The sequence below is a fragment of the Melanaphis sacchari genome, unplaced genomic scaffold, assembly GCF_002803265.2.
Source record: "Melanaphis sacchari strain LSU unplaced genomic scaffold, SCAv2.0 Contig36_pilon_pilon, whole genome shotgun sequence".
Lineage (NCBI taxonomy): Eukaryota > Metazoa > Arthropoda > Insecta > Hemiptera > Aphididae > Melanaphis > Melanaphis sacchari.
In genome coordinates, this window is record NW_020271232.1 from 3063857 (window position 1) to 3090333 (window position 26477).

The 26477-nt window shown below is 25.5% G+C and overlaps 1 protein-coding gene across 1 annotated transcript; it reads right to left on the bottom strand.

Moving 5' to 3' along the window:
* Positions 1-1131: 1131 nt before the first annotated feature.
* LOC112597040 (dynein heavy chain 3, axonemal-like) lies at positions 1132-25064 on the bottom strand. Its single transcript, XM_025342949.1, is given in 58 exon segments — positions 1132-1314; positions 1385-1498; positions 2086-2302; positions 2367-2575; positions 2777-2965; positions 3027-3186; positions 3759-3916; positions 4047-4297; positions 4361-4568; positions 4636-4842; positions 4922-5096; positions 6045-6181; positions 6275-6436; positions 7030-7221; positions 7283-7519; positions 7834-7982; positions 8076-8436; positions 8522-8990; positions 9046-9431; positions 9496-9781; positions 10002-10142; positions 10226-10386; positions 11373-11612; positions 11698-12339; positions 12399-12584; positions 12671-12854; positions 12927-13165; positions 13260-13595; positions 13660-13935; positions 14036-14196; positions 14269-14419; positions 15001-15231; positions 15299-15500; positions 15567-15695; positions 15778-15971; positions 16952-17120; positions 17183-17381; positions 17467-17581; positions 17654-17857; positions 17931-18132; positions 18229-18491; positions 19156-19533; positions 19607-19818; positions 19894-20038; positions 20305-20443; positions 20500-20644; positions 20705-20889; positions 21008-21198; positions 21272-21489; positions 21582-21792; positions 22217-22231; positions 22233-22410; positions 23221-23346; positions 23416-23685; positions 24141-24229; positions 24395-24533; positions 24618-24727; positions 24858-25064. Coding segments are annotated over 58 exon segments (12033 nt in total).
* Between the last annotated feature and the right edge of the window lie 1413 nt (positions 25065-26477).

Genomic DNA, 26477 nt, shown 5'->3' on the forward strand with positions numbered 1-26477 from the left:
CCTATATTATAATACCACAGTCCATCGAATTTTCATAGATCATAGGTATTATAATAATTATATTGTGATCTTAACGCGTAAATCATGGTGAATAACACGAATAATTATATGATATTGCGGTTTTTATCGTATAGTATTGAAAATATTCACGAGTCGTTAAATATTGTCGAAGGTGATTATATGCATTTTATAATATGTGTGCGCGGAAGCGCACAAATGTCGTAAAATTGAAATATCTTTACATTTTATTGAAAATAATTTGTTGTACAATCTTGACGGCTATCCGAAACAAAACAGTACCAATTAGTATTATAGTAGCATAACTCTTGATTTTGTCTTGGCTATAGCACAATAAGCATTTTTGAGTTAACACGGCCGTCGATGGAATCAGATGTATACACTTCTACATAAACGTTTGGTTTAATCAAAAATTTAATTTTAAATGTGTTAAAGAAAAGGTATGAGGTATTGAAATAGACCTGAATGTTGAAATATCATGATAGTCATACAATAATTAAATTATTGTATTTTTTGATTAATATTAACTATAGGTAAATAATTAAAACACCACTGTCTTATCACTTATTGTTTATTTTAATTATTAGTGAATTGAGAGCGAGTGATTTTTTTGATAGACTTTTTTTGATCTTGAAATTAGTATATATTATATATCAATTATTATATTTTAGCCTATTATTAATAAGGCGTAACTGTCAAGAAATTAAAATTATGCCTACGAATTTTAATTTAGATATACCAACATTTATTTTATATGGTCTACGTAGACAATTTGCGAATAGGGTGTATAATCATGGAATATTATCTTAATAGTATATTAAATTTAATAAGTCTGAAATAACTTGTTCGTATTTTTACTTAGGTAAACACATTTAAATTTTCAAAAAATTATTTGTTGAATAATTTACAGTAAAAAATAACGGTTCCCGTTTGAAAAACTGAAAGATATATCATTAAAAAGTACTGTTCAAATAGTACCTACAAAATATCATATGTTTATTTGAAAACATAGTGCTAAAGTAAACTTAATAATTCTGAAAAATTAAATTTTAAATTTTTATAAACTCAGAACTAAATTAACTGTAAAAAAAACCGTATAAAACTGTATAGTATTTAATTGTCTAACTGACACAAACAAGCAGTGCCTCGATTGATCCAATGCTCTTTAGGCCGATCGATTAAAAAGTTTATAAACATCACGAAATTAGTTGAATGACCTGTTGTGGAAAGAATACCTCGACGAGCACTTGTCTTGTAAATAGGCGCGTCGTAATACATTTTTTTCTCAAACTCGGACTAAACATAATACAATTATCAACGTACAGCTAGGTTATTTAACATTTTTTATTCGTATTGTGTACTATACTTTAATTCCCGGTTTGAAACATATAATTGGAACAGTGTCGAAAAGAATTTTTGGATATGACTCATTCAATATTTGTAATTCTCGATCCCATCTAGCTCCTTCTAAAAATAAACCCTACGAAAATAAGTATAAATTAAATATTATCGTCGTTGCTCGCCAGTAACGCCATTAAACTATAGACAATTTGAAAAGTTTAAAGTATAATAGATACGATTTTTATTAGTTGTTTTAAATTATATTATACATTTATGCTATAAAAAATTAAATTATATAAATTATAAATTTCTTTATCATCACGAATTGCGCGTACTGTGCACTATATACACATATGTGAATATATAGTAGATATTTGAAATAATATAAACGATTTAAGTTGTTTTTTAAAATTTGAATTATAATATTGATATCAACAACTCATTTTTCACGTGAAAAGTTACCTCCTAAGTGACGAATTGACATCACGTCACTAAAAAAAAAAGTATTCTAACATAATAAAGTACCTTCACATTGTGAATGAAATTGTATTACTTATAGTAGGTACACATAATATATATTATATATTCTTTTCAATGGCTACGCATACATATAGAAAAAAAAGTTTGTTTTATACAAACAACAATTTCGTTTTGAAAATATGAATATAAAATAATATGATCATCAATCAAGTTTGAAAAAAAAAAACTTTAAATTGTTATTCTTACCCGACAATAGACTCCCTCTTCAAGTTTATCCTTCAATTCTATTTCTGATTCATATATAGTTACTTCAAACTCAAACCCAAGTTTATCAATAGGTATTTTGTTTTTGCGTGAAAAATTCTGAAGTACACCCGATAAGAATGATTGTGTAAAATAAAAACCAGAAAGCCAAAATACTTTAGGCATGCCATTATCCAGCCAGTCTTGTAGAAATTTTAGCCTAGTCGATCATGATTGTTATTTCAATAGTTTAAAAACACAATAAATATAATTTACTAATTTACCTCTGTAATAAATCTGCAACATAACCACCTAATGGTTTCAATGAAGGGTACGAATAATTCATCCAGTTAGCCGGTACTCGTCCGATGACTAGACTCATATTTAATTCTTCTAAATCAGATGACATGACAACAATACCTTTAATAGCTTTTTGTACATCCACTAATGATTTTTTTATAACTGACAATAATCTGTTGAAGCGTATCAACTCCTACGTAGAAAGTAGATTATGATAAATGTGCTACGATTCAGCCAAACAACGATAAAGAATAATTTTTAACAAAATACCACGTATCTGGTACATGATAAAAATTGTATATTATAACGGTATGGCTGTGCATTATACAAACATTATAATATTATACTGTATAGTGTGTACAAATATTATTTTAATAATAAATCAATTTAATACCTGACGTATTACGGTATTCATCGACTGTTCATACGTTGTTGGATATTTTTTTGTCGCTTCAATTATGTCAAATAAATCTGGTATGTTTTTCGCAATATTACTAGCTAGCTCTACTGTTTTTGCATCTGTATCTTTATCACTACCTCCCGTGGCGATTTGAGATTGAGTTAAAATGGCACCATTCAATAACTAAACAAATATATTGATTATAAAAATAAAGGAGTTTATTTAAAAAAAAAAATGTACTTACCAAATGAGTTTCATAATTATTTTTTGTAATATCAGCATTTTCATGTAGTCCGAATACTTCCGGTTGCGGGTTCAGAGGTAAAGATTTTATGTAGTTCAAACATCCGTTTATAGTGGTGTCTTTAGGCGTATAATACAGTCCACTCTCAGAAAAAGTATATCTAATGCACAGGTTAAACGGAACGAATTTAAAATTATAAAAAACAAATAGTTAAAAATGAATTAATAATAATAATAGTCGATGATAAAACTAAAAAACAATTAATTTTATGAGAAAAATATAATAAAATAAGAAAACCAGTTGAAAAACAATAATTTTATTGTATGTACCTAAATATAAATACTATATTGATAATCAAATAAAAATGTTTGTCAAACTTTTATCAATTTAAAAAATTGATTTTTAGCAATTAAATAATAAATATGTATTTGAACTCTCTAATAATATAAAATATTTTAACAAAAATAGAAATTTAATCACATATATTACACATAAAAATAAAATAAACATAAATATCTATTCATTCTATTAAGTTAAAATAATTGTATAAAATTTTAGAAGATTGTGACGATTGTGTTATTGTGCATACTATATACACGTTTATAAAAATTTATTAAGTAAGTATTATATTATTCGATATTATTTTTAATTGATTAAATAAATAAAATGTTAAAAGGACAATCCAAAACTTAAACTTGTAAAACATAAATTTATTCAATTATATTCACTTACGAATTATTATTAATAACATTTGAGTTGAAAAAGATTAATAATAGAGATGTCAATAAACGTCTGTCTTTGTCGTCAGTCACTCGACCTCCATAGTTACATTCGCCAATTAAATAAAGTAATGCTTCGAATGGAATTTCATCATAATCGTTTAAAAACATCTAAGTGTAATTAATTAATTAATTAATTTTTTTCTAATAATTTTTATTATTACTTAGCTTAGTAATATATTGTATACGTATTATAAATATTTTAGTTTATTATTAAATAGTTTAATAATTTTATTATTACATTCAACTGCATCACGCTGATTTGCAAATCTGAGTCATTAAATTCATATGGTATGTTCCAACCAAGAGATCCAAACTTTCGACGTTCTTGAACGATTCCATGGAAAAAACATAATGAAAACAATAATGTTTTCAAACCCGAACGGTTCTTACAACTTAGATAGAATTCTGGATCATTAATAGGGTTAGTTGTATATGAGCGAAATAAATTTGCACCAAGACCTTTCGGAGCTTCGTTTATCATTTTAATTCCTGGTTTTGAATTGAATAAATAATTATAATATTAACAATTTCGATCATTTATGTTTAATTTACCATTTTGCAGTATAGAAACAGGGAAATCGTCAGACGGATAACTTGTAAGCCACAGACGGAATGATTGATGTGTACGACTGGGTATAATATCGTCATTACAAATACGATCAAGTTCTTTCATCCAGCTAACAGCTAAATGACAATTTTGTAACACAACCCATTTACCAGTTTCTATGCCTGATTTTATCATGTTAGCAGCTATTGGACCCTATGATGTTTAAGTTATATTCCAATTATCATACAATTACTGACATAAACAATTATAATATTAATACTTGTCCTTGACCAAGTGATATTGTTATTAAATCAATCGGGTTAATTTTTTTGTATTCGGAAAATTTTATCAAACTCGTCATTGGATCCGTTCCTGCTGATAATATAAAAATCAGTGGACTACAACAGTCCGAATCTTTGAATGAATCCACTAAATCGAAAGATGGAGGTTCGACGTATTTCTGTCCCATACTACTTACAATATATTGCTAAATATTTTAAATTTATTAAAATACTTTATATTATAATTGTTGAGCAAATCATCATAAGATAAAATAAAATATAAACCTGAATAGCTGGAACTACTTTATCGAAACGAATACACTTTATAATTACAAGTTTTTCAAGACCATCAATATTTTCAAAAGGCTTCGGAATAGGTGTGTCTTGTGGATTATTTGAATCATACCATATGCTCCATTCATCATTTGATTCGATAATTGATTTATAGAACTGATTTAATCTAAATTGTATATTTGATAAAATTAGATTGTATAAAAATTGTTATCAATATTTTATTTATTTATCTACTCTATTGACAAGTATTAATTAAATATTAACTTAAGAAATAAGAATAAATATCTAAGTAAAATAACATTTTATTTTAGCAACTATTTTTAAATTTAAATGAATGATAAAAAAAATAAAAATGTATTTATTTATAATAAATTTCAGATAAGTAATTACTGTTTGATCAGACAAGTTGTCTGAAACAGCTGCCAAGTTACAAATCTGTTAATATAATTTTTTGTATTTTTATTTTTAACTGGTTTTTCATTTTTGTGTCAATTTTAATGGTATTGATGAATTATAAAAATCTAATTTAAAATATAAAAATCTAAAAATGTGTTATACTTCTATCATAATGCACAGTAAAAAGAGGTTAAATTAGTTTTTAATATTTGGAGTTTAATTTTAAAAACATTAATTTTTTCTCGTTGTAATGCAATTCCCCTTAAATGCGAGAAATTGATGTAAAATACCATACACTAAAAAATTAATAAATACGATCATAATAAACATAAACTATAGTCACATATATATTTATTTTTCTTGAATTGTGTTGGCTAACACAATTACCATAGTTGATAAAATACACTTGTCTGTTTTACCACCAATAATTATTAATTTCTATTACCTATTGGACATTAAATGTGCATTTAATTAATAAAAATTATACAAAATATTCATTTACAAATTTATAATATATGTGTGTGTGTGTGTGTGTGTGTGTGTGTGTGTGTGTGTGTGTGTGTATGTGTTTGTTATTGTAGAAAAACAGATAAAGCAATTTTGTATTCTTGTACAGTAATATTTTAATTAATTTTATTAATTTTTAACGTATCTAATAACTTCCAAGCCTTAATAGTTATTAATAACTTAACTATTACATATATCTATTGATTTTTACTTTGGTAATTGAGATGCTCGAACAGTTTCGTCCCACGATTTATCACTTAACCACTTAGAAGCCGGATTTGGATGTTCATTAGTTAAACCAACTCCTTCGGTAAGGAATAATGTAAATAATTCATTATCAATTAAACCCTGTGAAATACAATTACGATAATAATGAATGTATTGATGTATTTTTAAACTTTGATTTTTGTAGAATATACTAATAAAAAATACATTAATTACCTTGGAACGAAATATTCCAACTGTTAAAATAAATGAAAAAATCAGTTTATCTTTTTCAAACAGAGATCTACAAACGTTTCGGTAAATGTTATAAGTGAAATAATCATTCAAAATATTTATTCTTTCATTAATGTCATTCGATTTTTCACTTTGTGCAATCGACTGTCACAAAAATATAATTACAATCATTTTAAATTATATTTTATTTTGATTTATGTACATGAATGAATTAGGTTATTTAGATTATTACATAGAATAAGTGCTGAAGTTTTTACCAGTTTCTTTAAAAAAAAAAAAATTCTAGAAGTGACTGATAAGATAAATCGACTGTATTAGTCATCACTTTATTTTTATTTTACTAGGTATAGCGAGTTCACAAAAGGAGTAACTAATGTCAAATCGAATATGCTTGAGTGAGTACCTAAGTAAGAGTTTGGATAGCGTCTCATATCGTTACATCTCAGAGGACAGATTTTAGGTTCGTGATTGAGGAATTATTCGACCTCTGAAAAAAAAATTGCTGCTTCGAAATTAAAAAATAATATTTTTTTCATATTTTATTAATTGATTTATTTTGTGTAAGAATATTTTATCTCCCTTAAAAATTCAATCAAATTTCTACAATATTTGTGAAAGTATTTGTTACCGCGTGTGCTATATTGAATATTCGTTTTTATATAGTTGATAAGTATGATATTAAAAACCAATTCATTTCTTTGCGAAACGCCCTGTATAAAAATACGACAGTTACTCACTTGATAATATAAGTTTATAAACCACGATAAGGAATATTGGTACATAGGATCGATATTGTTTAGATCAGTGATACAGAAAAATAAAACTGAAGAGTGTTTAGATATAGGAATATAAGCATCACGAGCCACATCAATTTCTTTTTCCGTTACAATAGTGATTTTTTCCTTCAATTGAATTTCAGCTGATAATGACTATAAAAATATTTATATTTATGTAATGTATATTTCTTTAGAATGAAGAAATTAAAAATACTTTTGATGAAGATAAAACTTTTATTGCTGATTCATCCTCCAAAATATTTCCTTCTGATGATGAGAGGATGTATAATATCTTGTCTTCGATTTCCTTAAGAAGTTTTTTATTATTAGCACTTTCAACTATTAATTCATTTTTTTTTTCTTCCAACTGAGGTCGTTCTTTTGCCACAACAATCCCTAAAAGTTGATCCTGAAGTCCTTGTGGCGTGATCATAAAGTTTAGTAATGTTACCTAAATTACATAAATATTTAATTATTACAATTGAATATTAATATGTATACAGTTAAGTTATGAATACAATGGCAAAACTAAAATACGTCCAAATTATAATATTTATATTATATTCAAGAAGTTAATTTTGTTTATTTATAAAACGCATAATGTGAATGTGTTTTTATAAATTATTAAATAGAATATATTGGTAAATGATCAACGTTATAAAACTAAGTATAAAACATTAAAAAAATATATCAAATATAGATAATTTAAATTAATAATATTCATTTTTAATGGATTAAGCATAACCCTAACATAAAATAACTTACTTTAACAGAAATGTCTGGCAAATAATGAGGATTTCGAAGTCGTGTTGTGATGTAAAATCTAAATGAGTGATTATATTCCAATAAATTATCGCCAAATTTTAAATATTCAATTCCACCTTGCTTATAAATATTTCTCAGCAGCACTTGGTCTATGAAAAATACCAAAATATAATAAGTACATTTCTTACTTATGTTTCTTTAATACAATTAACAAATGTTACATGATATATAATAATAATTACCAAGCGTAGCATCTATATCTTCTTGTACATTTTCTAAGAGAACTGGCAAACCATGTTCAATGGCTAATTGTATAGAAGTCATATAATTTGAATTCGTCAGTTTAATAACTAAAATATTATTTGTCTGTTCCAAATTTTTTATCCATTTATTTGCTTGACCTTGAGGATCAATCATAAGAGGCCATCTTGTACCACTAAATACAATAATACCATTTTCAATAGAAAAATTATCAGCTGGAAGTCCAAATATATTCCACTCCCGTATCAATACTGGTTCTCCTAACGTACGTATTAATGAAAATTGTTTTGAACATGGAATATTCATTTTCAAACATGTATGATTCCATTCATTAACAAGTACCTGGAGATAAATTTATATATATTTAAATATTTTTAAGCATTAAATATAATATAAATATAAATGTGTATAATATAGTAATACTAACATTTCTAAAGTCAACAGTAAATGCCCCAAGATAAGCAACAACTCCTGCAGATAACAATACATCACCAATTACATTATCCAAGGTCGATTGCAACTCCATAGCGGTTTGGCTCCATCTATATTTTTCTCCGCTAAGACCATTAATTAATTGTTCAGCTCGAGTCAATTTTTTAGAACACAATTTAATATTATCTTCTAAATCTTTTTTCTCATTGGTTTTTGTTGTAAGTTCATCTTGTAATGTTTGAAGTTTACCCAATACCCCGGCAAGTTCAGCTCTTTTCTCATTAAGTTTTTCTATTTGTACGTTATAATCCATTTCAGCCTGTTTAAGTTTTTCTTGCTTAGGCCCAACAACTTTTTTTACTTTGTCGTATACATCTAACGCTCGTATCCATTTACACAGACCTTCACACGCATTAGAAACTACTTTAATTTTACTTGGATTAAAGTCTGGATCACTAATATATCTGAAAGTTAATTATGCGGTTATTTGTGTACACAAGAAACAATTGTTAAAATTACTTTTCTCTTATGTGTTTCATAATTGTAGGATCTATATTATCTTTGTCATATGTTTTTAAGCTCTCTAAAAATTTAGTATCTGAAATAAGTTTCTGAGAAGGTCCCCAAAAATCTTCAATCATCCGCCCAGAGCCCTTTGGATCTGGTTTACGTTCAGATTTTATTCCTTTCATAACACAAACTGCTTCTAAAACTAACTTGACACCATATGGTGGATTTTTCATAGATTTCACTAAAGTAATATCAGCAGGTTTAAGAGTATTTAGAGCAGAAACTGCAGCTTCAAGAGCTGGAATTGCTTCAGCTAAATCATTTTCACACTCATCTTTAATAACCTGTGATGCTGCCGCAGCTTCATTAGCAAGGGCTTCATCGGCACCCACTAACTAAGATATTATGGATAATTTATTTTAGAACATAATTAATAAAAATTATTTTATTATTTAATACTTCTTTTTTAGCTTCAACTTTAACTGTATCTTGTTCAATTTTAACCAATAAAGCTTTAGTAGCAAACGATGTTTCTACAAGTTTTGGTTTTAAAGCTGTAAGTTGGTCTTGCATAACAGATACTTGACCAGCAGCAAAGTCTAATTTTTCTAAACCGGTTTCATACCTACTACGCAAAGTTGAAATTTGATCTACTTTCTTCTTATGTAAATTTTGAAATGTTTTGATTAACTCTAAATAAGACGTTGGTGTAACATAATTGTGTCTCTTTAATGCTGAATAAAACCTAAAATTTTATATTAAGAAATAATTTAAAATATAAAATAATTAAATTAAAATTTTAGTCACGATATTTTTGACCATAAACAAAAAAAATATTATACAGCGTGATAAATAAAATGAACCATACTCTAAATAACAAAACACCATTAATATTAATAACTTGATATTATTAAACAATAATTTTATATTGTTTATTAATAAAAAATTGAAATAAAAAAATTTACCTAGAAGAAGCCTTTCTAGCTGTCGTATGAAATTCTTTACAAATTATTACACAAGATAATGCGATATCACTGTGAATAGACATGTCTTTTAAATAATATTCCGCAACTTTCTCAAGAGCATCTTCGGGCCAAACTGTGAACCTATTAAAAATAAGCATATTTTACATTTAATGAATTTCATTCCATTATTAATTTGTAGTTTTTTTTCATAAATTATATCATACCAGTCAATTGTACAACAGTTAATGAGTGATGGAAACATTCTCAAGCGGTTTCTAAACACATCACCAATCGGCGACATAGCTAAAGTAAGATGAAGGTTTTCTTTGACTCTTTCTATAAAGAAATTATATAAAGCAAGAGGTGTTGTTTCAATGTTCTTCTCCTGTAACAAAAAAAAATATGTTTATTTAACCTAAACGAGGTGTACATTTCAAGTTATAACTACTAATAATTAGGGCTCGGAAGTTGTAGAAACTAAAAAAGCAAAATATACACGAAAAAATTACAAAATATGTGTTCAAATGATGTTAAATATGAAAAAAAATTATTCTGAATTCTCAAAAAAAAAAAAAATATATCAGATGATGTTAATAAATTAATAAAATAATAATATACATAAAAACTGTTTGTAACTGAAAAAAATATATAACTGGTTGGCATTTTGACATCGTATTAAGCTAACAATACAATTAAAAATATTTTTTCAGAATTTTTAAAATTATGATTAATACCTTCGTTAACAATTTTGAGTTTTATATTCAATATTAATTGAAATACAGGTTAAGATAGAAAAAAATCAATTTTTTAGAGAAATATGAAATATGCATAATATGCGTAAAAAATTAATGAAATATGCACTTTTTTTAGCTAAAATTGACAAAATATGCATTTTCAACTTTCAATTTTTTAACTCTTCATTTTAAAGTTCAGATTTCTCACTAGTTTTGCTATATATTGAGAACATAGAGAACAATATGCGATTCATATAACTTCCAAGCTCTAATAATAATGTTTAAATCTCAAATCGGAACTTTGCAAATGAATTTAAGCGTTGGATGTCTATGATAAAATAATAAAAATTGTTGATTCAAAAGAATAAAAACAAATTAAACTGTACAATTGAAAAAACTTAAAGAGACAAAAATTAAATTTTTCGATTTTAAGCAAGTTTCAAATATTAAGAGATAAGTTTTCCAAAAATTTAAAGAAAATAAATTACAGAAAAATGATTTCAAACTAATTAATTATTGACAAATATAAGATGCTTAATTTTATCCATTAAATAATTACTAAAAATAATTTATGGTAATACAATGATGAATCATGTTGCTTATGTTATTTAAAAAATATATTCTTGATGCAACTTACAAGACTTTGAGCAATATTGGATATTTTATCTAAAATATCAACTCGCTCATCAGATTGATAAAGATTTGGTATATCTCCAGTATTGAGTAACATATTTATATCTTCCACAAAGCTTTCATCTACAATTTGATTGTCAGCTAAAAAAAATGTAATAGGATTTCCTTCACATCCTGCATATCTTAACACTTTTTTCATATCTTCATTCCATTCATTTTTACCATAATTTCTTCCTATTTCAATCTGATGAAATTATAAATATATTATTATAATATTAGTTTACTTGAATGGATATATTTACAACTTATATTATACAATATAATAATACTTGAAATATTTTATAATCAGCTATAAATGTGGCCAACTTTGTAGCCGATTGTCTTCCACTGCCACCTATTCCAACTAATAACACATGGCCATTGTCTTGTTGTAAGACTCTACTCACACGAGACACATGTTCAATGGCAAATTTAAACATAACCATTGATAATGGACTTTTTGACATTGTATTGTATTCGTTCAAATAGTATTCCATTTGTTGGATTAGTTGTTTTTCACTATGAACTTCATCATAAATTTTCTTATCACTATCTGGATCCATGTAGTTTCCATAAAAAAGATTTCGTAAATGATCAGAATTTAAAAAGCTTTCTTCGACTGGAATTAAATCACTAAGATACACGTCCATTGGTTGTCTCAAACAATTATAAGATGCTGTTTTCATTATTTCAAATAATTCATTACGATCATCGTCGTGGACCAATCTATCACCAAACACACGCCATGTTTCATGAACCCACAATCGGAACATTTTTTCAAGAGTTTTACACCGCGATGCTGGTAACAATAATATTCCTTTTATAACTCTTGTGAAGTCTCGGAGATTGAAAGTATAGTGAGATTTAGAAGGAGTTGGTAAAAATGTTGAAACTGCTTCTCTATACACATACAGTATGGCTTCCACAACACTCTAAATAAATTTCAGTTAAAATACGTAGGTTTGTCTTACATAAAACTATAAGTTAATACAATTCCTTGTAATGCAATAGTCTCAGAAAATCCTTTGTTAAAGTGCCACTTCATAATTTGAGAAAATATTTTAGACATAGTTTCTTGACTAAATGAATCAATACCAATAGCATTCATATGTCTAGTGAAACGAGTAGTAATTTGATTTGAACCACCACCAGCAGGTTGAAGTACCCCAATAAATAACTAAGGATTGAACAAATAAATTATTACTTATTAGTAACATTATATTATATTAGGTATACTAATTAACAAATTAAAATAAATCTAACCATATCTAGTATGTCTATTTTTGATTTATTTTGAAGATCATACCAATTACCATGATCAATCCATTGCCTTAACAATTCTATTGGTGGTTGAGCACCATATTTTTCTGGTAACGGCATGCTTAAATCATCTACAAATAACATGCATCTTTTACCAATAGACGGTCCATAAACTCCTCTTTTTCGCCTGTATAAATAATATTTTACATAAATATGTAAATATTCATTTTTCTAGTACAAATTACAACAATTTATATACTTTTCCAACTTAGAAATGATAATATCTTGTACAGTATTAGCTGCAGTCCGTGCTGAGAAGTTTAAAACATTAGCTAAAAAATATTCTTTTGGCAAATGTATTAAGTAATCCAGTACAATAGCTGATTTTCCAGTACCAGTGGGACCAACAAATAGTAAAGGAATTTCATTTTTTAATAATATTCGAAGAAAGAAATTCTGTTTTGCTGTTTCATCAGTTTCAATGATTAAATCATTTATCTATACAATGAATAAATTCAATACCATAAATAAAACTATTTTTTCATTTTTTTTTTTTTTTTTTTTTTTTATAAGTATTTAATAATGCATTTACTCTAGCGTCTGATGAGATCATTTTAAATTCTAATTTTTCAGACCATAGGATCCAAGATCCATTATTTTTCTTATCATATACGTAGTCGTAAACTGTACCCATATCTGGAAAAAGGTGAGTTTTTGTCAATCTAAAAGTGGTTGGCTTCTGATATTGATCAATATTTCCAAGAAGTAATTTCCGTAAGAATGTATCAAATTTATTTCGACAATCGCCCTTTATTAAGGAACCAAGACTCCAGATCAAACAAAAAATTATTATACACCCCAGCGTTATGGTTGCGAATCCAACTCCAGTTTCTTCTTTAATCATACATTCTATTAACCTTGTAAATGACTATAAAAGGCAATATGTGCATTAGCCTGTATTTAAATTAATTAATTAATAATGCAAGACTTACGTTAAACATATGATTTTCAGAAGTAGCTAAAAATAAACTACAATGCATTTGTATAAAATCGAATACGGCAGGTACCAACCACTCAATTAAGTCGTCCATCATAATTTGTTGGTCTGGTAAAATTTTAGAACAAAGTATTTGTTTATACGAAAACCAAAAAGATCTCCATCCAAGCTGCTTTGGCTCCATATAAATCATACCACAGCGAGATACTGTTGCGGGCGAAGCTTGTTCCAAATTTGCAGGTTCAAAGATCATGTTCATTTTATTATTCATCTGTGCAAAAGAAAAATGTTTTAAAAATACATAATGTAAATATGTACACTATTTAAAAATTTTAAAACACAGTATCACATTTTTAATAAATTATATAAACCTGAATAATTTCTCCAGACATTAAGCAAAGTTTTTTGTTATCGTCCAACACTGTATTCATATTTTCTATCCATACTGCATCAACGGGTCCATCAAATACAATCCATTTACGATCCTTTGATACACTAATTGCAAATTCTCGAAATACGATTGCTAAGACTCCTTACAATCAAATATTAATATAACGTTATAACTATAATTACTTTATTGTTTATAGTATATGGACAGAGTTACCATCATGCCATTCGTGCGAAACTAAATCAAATGATCCATATAATTGACCAAGAGTAATTGCTTTAGGATTGATAATTTTATACGTGGTTTTAAATTCTTTCATTATTGCTTTACGGTCGAATTGTAAATCACTCAACGATTCTGCCAAGACCTATAGAAATAAATTATCATAATTTTACTAAAAAATTATTAATTTACTAGTAGATAAATAACCATATTTTTTTTAGAAAATATTAATGAAAACTACCCGTTCATATTTGCAAATACACGTGAGGTGTGACAAAAAAAAAAAATAATAATAATAATACATAATATCTATTAACGCACAAATATATCTTTAAAATAATGTATTAATGTGGTAAAAATAAACACTTGTACACGATAAATCGAATAATAACAATTATATTTATAATAATCTAAAATCTGTAAAAAATATCGGTATTATATATAATTTTAAAAAAGTTAACTAAAATATTAAGAAAAAAAATTTTTAGGTACGGAAAGTATAAAAATTTTATAATTAAATAAAAAAAATAAATCTTGTCAATTAACATAAGCTTAACAAACGGTTAAAAAAATAACACATTGTATTATTAAGCAAATTGGCTGTTGTTAAATATCAACAAAATATATAAGTTTGGCCTTAATACCTAATGCACTTTCGATTTACAAAAATAAATTGAATAACTTGAATATTTAGGATAATAAACGAAAAATGTATAAATAAAATACTTGATAGGCACAAGTTTTTCCTGAAAATGGTTCTCCAACAATCATAAGTCCGTGTCTAACCAATACCATTTCGTATACTTGTATAATTTTGTCAACAAACCACGGAGTATTTTTTAAATTCCTTTTATCTAAGTTAATGTTTATTTTATTAATAAGTTCTTCTCTTTCTGGCACTAAAAGATCGACACCGGGGAACAGATCTCCATATATACCAATAAAAAGTGGAATATCCTAATATAAAATATAATAAGGTGACATAATTTTAAACTTTTTAAATGGCTATTGTAAGGAGTAATACCTCTGATGAAAATTTCGGCATATTGACATCGTATATAGCTCTTAGCACAATTTGCTGTTCGTTGTTATCAGAATATTTAATTTTTAGATTTTCAATTGATGTTAATACAGATTTTACTGCTCTCATCCCATAATCGTAATGTGATTGAGATGACAATTGTTCTGAACATAACTTATACGTGTCCACAATTTTTTCAGCCAAACTAGAGTATAATTATTTCATAATGTTATTCAGATTATTACTATACGTAAACATTATAACAACATGCCTTCTAGCATCACTAAAACCCATAGAATATAATGATATTTCTCCAATCATAGCGTAATCTGGTACCATCATAGCAACTGTACGGAATAATACTTTCAAATTATCAGGTAGCTCTTGTCGTCCTGCATATCTACAGTAATTATACAATTTTTATTTTAATAATGACTTACTTAATTTACAAACTATGAGAATTTTTTAAAAGTTTATCGTACCCCGGATTCATAGTTATAAAAACTGCACAAGTTGGATTTAATGTTATCTCTGTACCTTCAAACATGAATCTTTCTTTTTTAGCTTTCATCGCCATTTGTATAATATACACTTGCTGAGCAATAACCGATAACACTTCAAGTTCAATTCTATTGAATTCGTCAAAACATGCCCATGCTCCAGATTGTGCTAATCCCTAATATGAAGACTACGATTATATTTTTCATAAAGGTATTCCGTATTATTCAGGTTTAATATTACACAGGTTATATAGTAATTCAATTATAACCGTAGATATATTATATAGAGTAATTATATACATAAAGTAATTTACTCGTACACCACTATGACTTTCTATAGGTACCCACAATTATAATATAAATACGGTAAAACCTACATAATGTAAAACCTAAATAACATAGAAACCGGTATTTAATAGAAAAATTTTTTTCAAAATATTTTGAATCATTAAGTTTACAATTAAAATCATAAAAATGACTGACTAGCGATAGTTGTGTGTCTACATGAGCTTTTAATTAGTAAGTAATGAAAATAAATAATTTTATGTATTTGAAACGTATAATACTCGTATATAATAATAATAATAATAATAAATTTTGTCTTTTATGTAAATTAAGTAATATAAAATGTGACATTTTAAACTTTATATCGTTGACAATCGCATCTGCAGAATAAACTCTCAAGAAGAAAATTAACATTCTTATCATTATTAAATGGACATTAAATGCAAAATATATCAAGCTACATATTTATAAACATAGAGTTTAAAAAAATTTCAAGGAAGTCGGGCCCTTTGTCCTCTCCCTGCAAGTTCTCTTGGTAATTGTATAATTTGTATCATACATAAATAATGTTTGCTCACTTAGTATATTAAGAATTTTACTGTAACATATGTAAATAACTCCAGTAAAACCATTTCCTAACAATGTACAAATCTAATTACAATAATATCTATTACAAAAATAAATTAAGGAATTGGAACCTAAAATAAGAAAAAAATCATGTATTATTCATGTAACATTCAATATTTTAATCTAATATACGTATTATTCAATTTTTACTTTACAATTTAATATATACATGTGTAGAAACACACATTTTAAAATGTATAATATTATATGAAAAATAAGAGTTATGTTATACACTTTAACAAACCATGAAAAATTTTCCCATAGCTTTGAAATCAAGTCCTTCAGAACAATTAAATACGACACATTGTTTAGCTATTGCTTTAGCTAAATCTTTTGTAGTTTCTGTTTTTCCAGTACCAGCTGGACCTTCTGGAGCACCGCCGAGGTATAATTTTAATGCACCCATAAGTGTTCTATTTAATTAAATAGTAAAAATGAAATTAAAATAAACTAGTATTTAAAACTATTATCATACCTGTAACATCGATCTGTTAATGGAGTAATTACTAATCTTGGTGTATTGCCTAAATATTCATTTCCGTAGTCTAGAGTAGTTGTTATCATAGACACTGTAGTTTTTGAATTTTTGTTATAATACCTAAGTTGACTAATCCAATTGAAATCTCGATTACTACTTATTTTTAGAATCTTAAGATTTTTAACAACATCACGAGCTTAAAATATTAAATACAACAATATTAAACACTAAAATAAATATTAAAAAAAAGGATTATACAATATAAATATTAAATTGATTACCATGAACATCAATCACTATCAAAGCACATACCGTTGCCCTTTCACCTTTGCTTAATGTTCCACGTACTAAATTTACTAAATTGTCGATTTGTTCATTACTTTTCTGTAAATAAGCCTAAAATAAAATTAAGAATTAATTATTAAGGATTTACAGTAGGTTATTTTTAGTTAAAGAAATTTTTCTAACAGCAAGTGATTTTTTTTCAATAGCAGTTTCTACTTCAGCAGTCCAATTAATTGTTGCAGCACATAAAACAACCATACCTGGCCATTGAAGCACCCATTTCTTCCGATTAGTATTAGCGTATTTTTTTACTGCATTGTTAATACTTTTACTTATTGATTGCATCATTAAAATTTCAACCTGAATTAACCATTTTTCGACCAAACCCTGTGATATAAAATTGAACACAGACTTCAACGTCGAAAATTCGTTTTAATTGATGTTAATGTTAGCAGTGTACCTTAGCTTCAGCGGGATAAATTATTCCATCAAAGGCCACTACTTCACCTTCAGCTGATATCATTCCTACAATTTCTACGCGTTTTGTAAAGTTTAATTTCGCAATGCCTTCAAAACATTTTTTAAGATGTGGTTGTACACGTAGTGGGTTTTTGGTTTCAGACAAAATTTCAAGAAGTTCATCGTTAGATAAAAAAAAAAATCTGTAAGTTTTATTAAAGTTTTTCATTTTCATTACGAGTTTTTAAACACATCAATAACATTATTCATTAATAATTAGACTATAACGATATAGGTACCGTGGAAAGAAAAGACGTTTTTTCTCCAAGTATTCGTTCAAGCCTTTTTGTATCTGCTCAAACATGAAACTACATTGTTTAAGCAATTGAAACATATTTGGATAATTTGTAGCTTCGAGAACTTTAGGATTTTTAACAGTGTTAATCATAATACGACGCCAAATAACATCTACAGTTCTAAAATTTCTAGCTTCTTCGGGCATCTGTCGATTTATATCTTCTGAACTAAATATTGGACCTAAATACATCCAAATCCCTTGTACCTAAAATTTACAATCAATAATTAAATATGTTTTTAATTGATTTTTTTAAAGCGTTCATTATTATATTTTCATGTATATAGTATATATAATATATATTATAATATACACAATAGTCGATAATCTATCAGATATATTAAATCTATACAAATATTAAATAAGCATAAGGTAATGTTTAAAAGTATATTATTTAAAGATGCTTGCATTTGATAAATGTATGTTATTAACATATTATTATAATATTAAGTATAATTTTCCCCCTAAATTATGTTTTTTTAATTTTTTTTTTTTTTTTTATTAGAATTAAATCAACTAGTCAAAATAGTAAATATTTTATAACCCTATTAAAAATTATTCATACATATTTAAAATGTAAAATTTCAACGTAATATAATTTGATCTAAAAATAAATATTTTTGTATATAAATTGAATTTATAGATATATTATTATTTATTATTAATATATTTATTTACAACATAGCCTTGAAACTGGAATAAAATTGACAATTATTGTGACATTTATAAAATATGTGTATATATTTTGTACAGATATTATCACAGTAGGGTTAAAAATCATTGTTATAGTTATGCATCAGATCAATAAATTCAAAAATAAATAACAGTATTTTAATTTTAAGAAACTATGTTAATTAAATAACATATTTACAGAAATCCATAGATTTAGAATTTCTTGCATGGAAATTAATTTTTTTTCCCATGTATCCATTTCTTCTTCAAAAGGTTTTACATAAACCGATCCATGCATTGTTTGAGCTTTCAGTATATGATCATCTAACATCACTTGAATATCATCTAACGCCGTTAGTATGCTAATACCACTTTCTCGGTATGGGCTAAATTCAAACTCAATAGTTAACCATTCTTCTTTCATTTTTTGAAGATTTTGTTCAAAAGAATATTCTCTAGATGCAATAACACCTATTTCTTCAAGTTTTTCAATACAATCTAATAAACCAATGTCGATCATTTGAGACAAAGTTGATGAATCATCAGGATGTAAGTCTACACCAACACTTTTGCTAATCTATGTATATAGTTTTTTCGTTTTTATTAATTCATATTACATTATTTAAAGGATAAAATATAAATTAAATTACCTCTACCCAATGTCTATTGTGTATACCCGGATTACAAATTGTATCCAATACGGGTAAATACTTTTTAAAATCATCTACTTGGCTACGTACGATTTCTGCCACTCTTTTTGACCCTGGATAGTCTTGAAGATTTCTAGCTAATTTATACAGATTTTTCCACATATTATCTACTGTATCCTTTATTTCCTTAGCATTTAAATCATGGAATGGCCCTAATATTTAGTAAATTATGTTCTATTATGACCCATAAATTCATAGTATTACGTGTATTACGTAGTATACTTTACCATTAAACCATATTTTATAATAGTCCTGGAAATCGTAAGCAATATGCCACAAATGGTTAAATTGTTCACTAGTAGTAACAATTGAATAAAGTTGAGTATATGGTGTAACTTCAATATCCAAAAGTTTTTGAGTGTGATTTATATTCTAAATATTTTAATGTAATTATTATTTTAACCTTAAATTATTTTATGCTTAACATAATTACATAATGATATAGGTAGGTAGGTAATTGCTGAACTCAACAATTGTTAATATTATATCTAATTCCTATAGGCAGTATTAAGAAAATTAAAACAATGTTTAATAAGATACACACTGTTACAACACTAAAAGTACATTGATTTATTTAAATTAAATTTCAATATTATTAACTTTGAAGTTTAAGAGTAATTTATATTTTAGTTACATACCTTTGCAACAGCAATATCTTCTTTAAGAAAATCAGTAAGACGTTCAACTTCTTCGGTTGCAGTTATGATTTCATCATAAGTTAATATCGGTGGGTCTTTTTTTTTTAAATTTTCCAATAATTTAAAATGACTTTTAAGACTATAAAAAATCAATCATTTAATTGTTAATAATAAATATATTCACTTTTAACATACCTAAATTCAAATTCAGCTTTTTTAGATTTCAACTGGCTTTCAACTACTGCTTTCTTTTGAACAACTCTATTTGTAGCTAATTCTATAAATTGTTCGATTTCTTGAGGCCATTGATATACTCGTGATTGCAAATTTATATCATTGACTATTTTAATTTAGTAATTTTAAAATTAAATGTCGTGAAATATATTAAATACTTTATTACTGTTGAACAACGTGTAATCAAAAAGAAACATTAAGTATTCTCCAACAATCATCAGTTGAGCTTTCATTTTCGATAAAGTAGAATCCCGACTTATTGTTATATAATTACTAAGTTCTACTAAATCTTCAGTAGTATCAGGTATTTCTGATAATTTGGTAAACATAACTTCAAATGCATTATTTATTCTAAAAAAATATGTTATTTATGGTTAATACTGTTGTTATTTTAATTTTATTATTAATATTTGCATTACTAATAAAATAATAATCAATACTATTCAATAGTTCAAAATATTATGTTTACCCAGACACATTTTGTTGCGTCAAATTCATAAAATAGTCAAGTATTATGTTCTTCAAACTCTTAATTATATTTTTTAAACATGTATTAACCTCAGATACATCTAATTTAATTAAATTCAATTCCACTTGATCTCTGAGTTTAAGGATATCTTCATTTATAGTCACATACTTAATGACCCATTCATTAAATTCCTAAAAGATTTTGGTCGAGCATCATTTATTTAGTTTTTCATTAGTATTTTAATATTAAGGTAATAATACATACACTTAATAATGGAAATGGATCACTTGAAAAAAATTTATTGAAGGCTTTGGTTTCTGTGCCGTTTAACAAATAATAATAGGTTTTATAATATGTTATATACGTTTCTGGTCCTGGAAAATTGTTTTCTAAGATCTTACGAACTTCAAACAATATATAATGAACATCATCTTCGGATTCATGTATATTTTTTAATACCATAGTAGAATCACCTTTGAATTCTTTGATAAATTTTAAATTAATTTAAATATTTTTTTTTAGTTTTATTTAGGATTATAATAATAATAGGTATTTAATAACTATTTATAATTACTTTTCATTAACAATTGTTCAATTCTTGGTATATCTTTTACTGCTTTAATTATTTTTCTTGGAATTGACATTAAAAGATTTAAACATTCTTCACGCGTAGGTTCAAATGATATTTGAGTCGAATTTGGATTAGGAACTACTGCTCGTAGAATAAAAAGCGGCAGATTTATAAATAATTTGTCATTAAATTCAGAGTCTATTACATTTCCGTTCTAAACAGTAATTTTTAAAATAAATGTTTACAGTTGTAATATCAGTTTTAATAAACTTGACTAATAAATCAATATATATAATTATATACGAGTACATTCAACTATATGTGTTTGTGATTAAAAGTTGAGTAATTATTTAACTATATTAAGAAAAAATAGGTTGTTTTATTTTTAAGAATAATAATATAGTTAATATTATGTAATATAACATATTATTATCTAGAGAAAAAAATATAATTTATTTTTTATAAATAATTTATTTTAAATATAAAAACTAATTTACTAACACAATTATTTTATTCAATATTCATTTTTAATCTATATTTTGTTACCTATCAATGTTTAATTAAATTACAGTTTAATACAATTTAACTTATTATAGTCTTGGTAATATTAAAAAAATAAATATATATCTAACCTTATATTCAAGTATTTTTTTTCATGAAATGTTTCAAAGACTTAATTACAATTTGTCTCAACTGCCTGGACATAATAGTTGCAATACAGTCGAAAAACTTTGGAAATTTATACTTTGTTACATTTATATCATGTATTGGAAAAATATCTCGATAACTGGCTTTAGTTTTTAGAAATAACTCAGCACATTCTACAATCCACCTATTTTAAAATACAAATTAAACATTAGATAATATATACAGATAATTTAGTTATTAGTACATAATTTATATTACATTTTTTAGTAAAATTCATTCATTGTTTTCAAAATGTTTAAAAATTTAAATAATAATAATTAATTTAAAAAATAATATATTTACATAGTAGGTATACCTCTAGTTCGCTAAATAAAAATTAAAAATAAATACTTATAGAATATAAACATATATTTGAAATTTGTTGATACACAAATATACAATTTTGGTAGTGTTATGCACTTATACCTAAAAGGCATTAGGTATATATGATGTCTTAATATGAATGTGATAAAATGGCTTGATTTTTTTTTTATGTAAGAAAAAAATCAATTATTTTTTTATGATATCTAACAGTAAGCTCAATATAATACAAGTATCATAATTTTGAAGAAACAAAAAAAAAATTGTTTTATATTTGTTATTTTAATTATTTTTTATACTTAAAGTGATCTTATTTTTAGTATTTTTTGTACCGGATTTATACAATCTTACACAAAAACTTTTACACGTCATTTTGATGAATTATAATGTATAACGGCGATGGTATATAAAATATTAATTTATTTTATGGTATAAAATTATACCATTATACCATTATATTACTATTATTATTATTTATTTTACTCAACTATAAGAATTAAATCTTATGATAATCAATACGTCCACAAGATATATGATGTGTGTTTTTAATTGAAAAACGAATGTCTTACGTTATAACATCTTGAGATAGTTAATATTATTTTACAAAATATAAATCATTAGTGAAATGTCATACTCTTTTATTAATTTGTGCCGAAATTGTTCACATGATGTATCCAAAAACTCGTTTAAAGAACTTGGTTTTATAGGTAAACCAACTTTTTTTAAATTTTCTATTGAGAAAATATAACCTTTAGAATATCTTAAAAAGAAAAAAAACAATAATAATAACATTATTAATTTTAATTAAAATTGTAATCAAATTGCTTACTTTTTCCATATATCATTCAACATTAAAATAGATTCATTAAAAATATATAAATTATCCTTTAGCTGATTTCTTTGAATAATAGCTGTTTGGTTCCATGGAATAGGACCTCGGATTTGCATTGAAAAATTTTTAGATCTATAGTAATTTGTTATTCCAATTCTTTTTAATTCACTTGGATCCATCAGTATATAATCTAGGATTATTTTTTTGCAAGCAAAATCATAATTATGTCTTATTTCATTTTCCATAAATGTCGTCAAAAAATAATACCTAGTTAAAATTGTTTATAAATCAGGTACATAAATAATAGGTTTATTAAATGCTTACTAAATTAAACGTAAAATTATTGACATTTCTAAACATATCGATTAATACATTATATGCTTAATTATTATTATATAGAAACAATATTATTTAGAAATTCAGAGTTTCTTTGTACTTATTAGGTTAATGCATTAATATTGGGTTTATATGGATATCTGCATGTTTTACTAGATAAATAATAAATATATTATACACAATAAACTTAATACATTATACAATTGACCGAACATTGAGTAAAGGTTCTATAAATTTTAAATATTTCACTTTATTAGACAAATTATTACAAAGTCCTTTGCAGAAAAATTATAAAATTTAAGTAATATTTATAAAATATTTTAGATATGTACTATATTGGGGACATTAATGCTATAAAAAACAATCTATAAATTGGATATGATTACTTTTTTATCAGATTCGGTTTAACACGATTTTCCTTTATATTTTCTAACAAATATTCTGGAAATGGATCATAAAAATCACTAGATATACCCTGGTGAATAAAATACAATAATTGAGTTAAGTGAGTAGCACAATAAACATTTCATGTACAACATTTAGTGAATTGATTAAAAATTAAAATGTAAATGAGTTTAAATTGTTTGTGATGATAAATAAATCATAATATGCAACGAGAAAATATTCTATACTGACTCACTTCATTCAAATAGTACTTAATTTTTTCTTTGTCTTCTTTACATATGGCGATTTCTACGCTTTTCTGTTTTCGCCATAAATCTTTCAGTATATTCAATTGTTCATCTGGGCTCATTGCAATACATGCTTGCAATGATGACCTAATATAACTGATAAGAGGAACATAAAATGTGTAAACGCACATAAGCACACACAAAAAAAAATTCTTCTGTGTATAAAATTACTTTGTAGGAGGTAACTCTGTTTTTATCATAGAATTTCTAATTTTCTTTGCGATTAATTTTTGTTCTTTCTGCTTTACTCTGTCTTTATGATATTTTCCGGACAACAAATCCTAAATTAACACGAAATATGATGTAGGCTAGAGATAATTTGAAGAAATAATAAAACATATCACAAGTAAGGTTTAATATGATGTTATAATATTATTGTTGTATAAAAAAATAATAAATATTTTAGTTTACCGCTAAAGGCACGATGCCGGTACATTTATAATCATTTGTGGTATTCGTTTTAAGAGGTTTTTTAGATTCATTTGTTTTGCGCAGACAGTATTTTAATAAATGACGGTCTTCGTCTAATATCTTATTGCTTATAGTTGTTTCCTGTAATTCGTTGATTTCGCGTAATTTTTTATCGAGTTTTAGTCTATAGTTACGTCCAATAGACATCGACGGATGCATTAGATGAATTCGATGCTATTTATAGGTAAAACACACAGTGTAAACGATATAAAAAAACAATAATTTATTTAAAATCATAAAACCGTAATAATATGAGTGCATGCAATTTTGTGTAGTAATTATCGTTAGCAAATAGTTTACACTAATCGGAACACATTTAGTCCACGTATGGTTACATAACAACGGGGGGTGGACGCCATCTGTAGAAAGTTCATCTGGACATTTTTCCGAGTTTTTGGCATGATGTTTAATCACTTTTAGCCGATTTTTTTTCATCTTGATATCCTACGAATTATTTTATCGAGTATTTACAATAAAAGTAATAATAAATTACACCAACACTGCGCTTGATAATATAAAATTATATCGCGTACTACTATGTGCCCAAATAAATAATTCACTAACTATTTTAAACGGGAAATAATTATTTATCTTCAATGATTTAAATTGTGTATACATAAACAATAAACATATAACATTACATGAATTTAAATATACATTATCGGGCGCCTTGGAAACAAAATCAATTCATAAAGTGGTCTACAACTATAAAACCTAAAACGTATTTTTATTTTTTTAAGTATCAAATCATTGGAAGCTGTAGGTAGTACTGGTTTTGTTAAATTCACGGAAAAAAAATTAATTTAAACAACTTTTATTTCTAATGTATCAATTAGAACTTGGAAGCGATAATAATAACTCTAAAACAGATTTATATTACTTGTTAAGTCTACTTGAGATCGACTTAACCAGATTTTTGATTTTATAATTTTAAATTTTTCAAGAATTGAAAAATGGAAATTTTTTAATACTATTTTTTTAAACTTAATTGAATAAAATCATAAATTTTCGAAATATAATCTCAATGAGACTGAATAAAAAATTGTAATTTTTTTTTTTGGGATTCGTATTGTTTCACTACCTAGATCAATCGGTATGTTAAAAATAGAACAAGTCAATACAATATTCCAATATCGCGTGTGCGTTAAAAAAAATACAGACAATTACCAATTGGCAATTTCAGTAATAAATTCACATTAAATTATAATCATTACTATTATTGCCTGTTTGAACAGTGACTATTTAGTGAATATATACATAGTTGTATAAGTCGTAATTAGTAGGTAATCATTACTGACAACACTCACAATATCAATTTTTAGCGATATTTCAGCGTTTAACGTTATTAAATTATTACAACCATATATGTATAATTATTATGCATTATGTTTCAAAAATTTAAATAGGTAAACACTACACTGTCTTAAAACTTGTTTCAAAATTATGGAAAGTAAAAATTATTTAAATATACAATTTTAATAATTTTTATTTCTATTGAAATTTAAATAACAATTACAATAAACTATGACTTATTGGAGTAATTACTAAATATTTTAACCG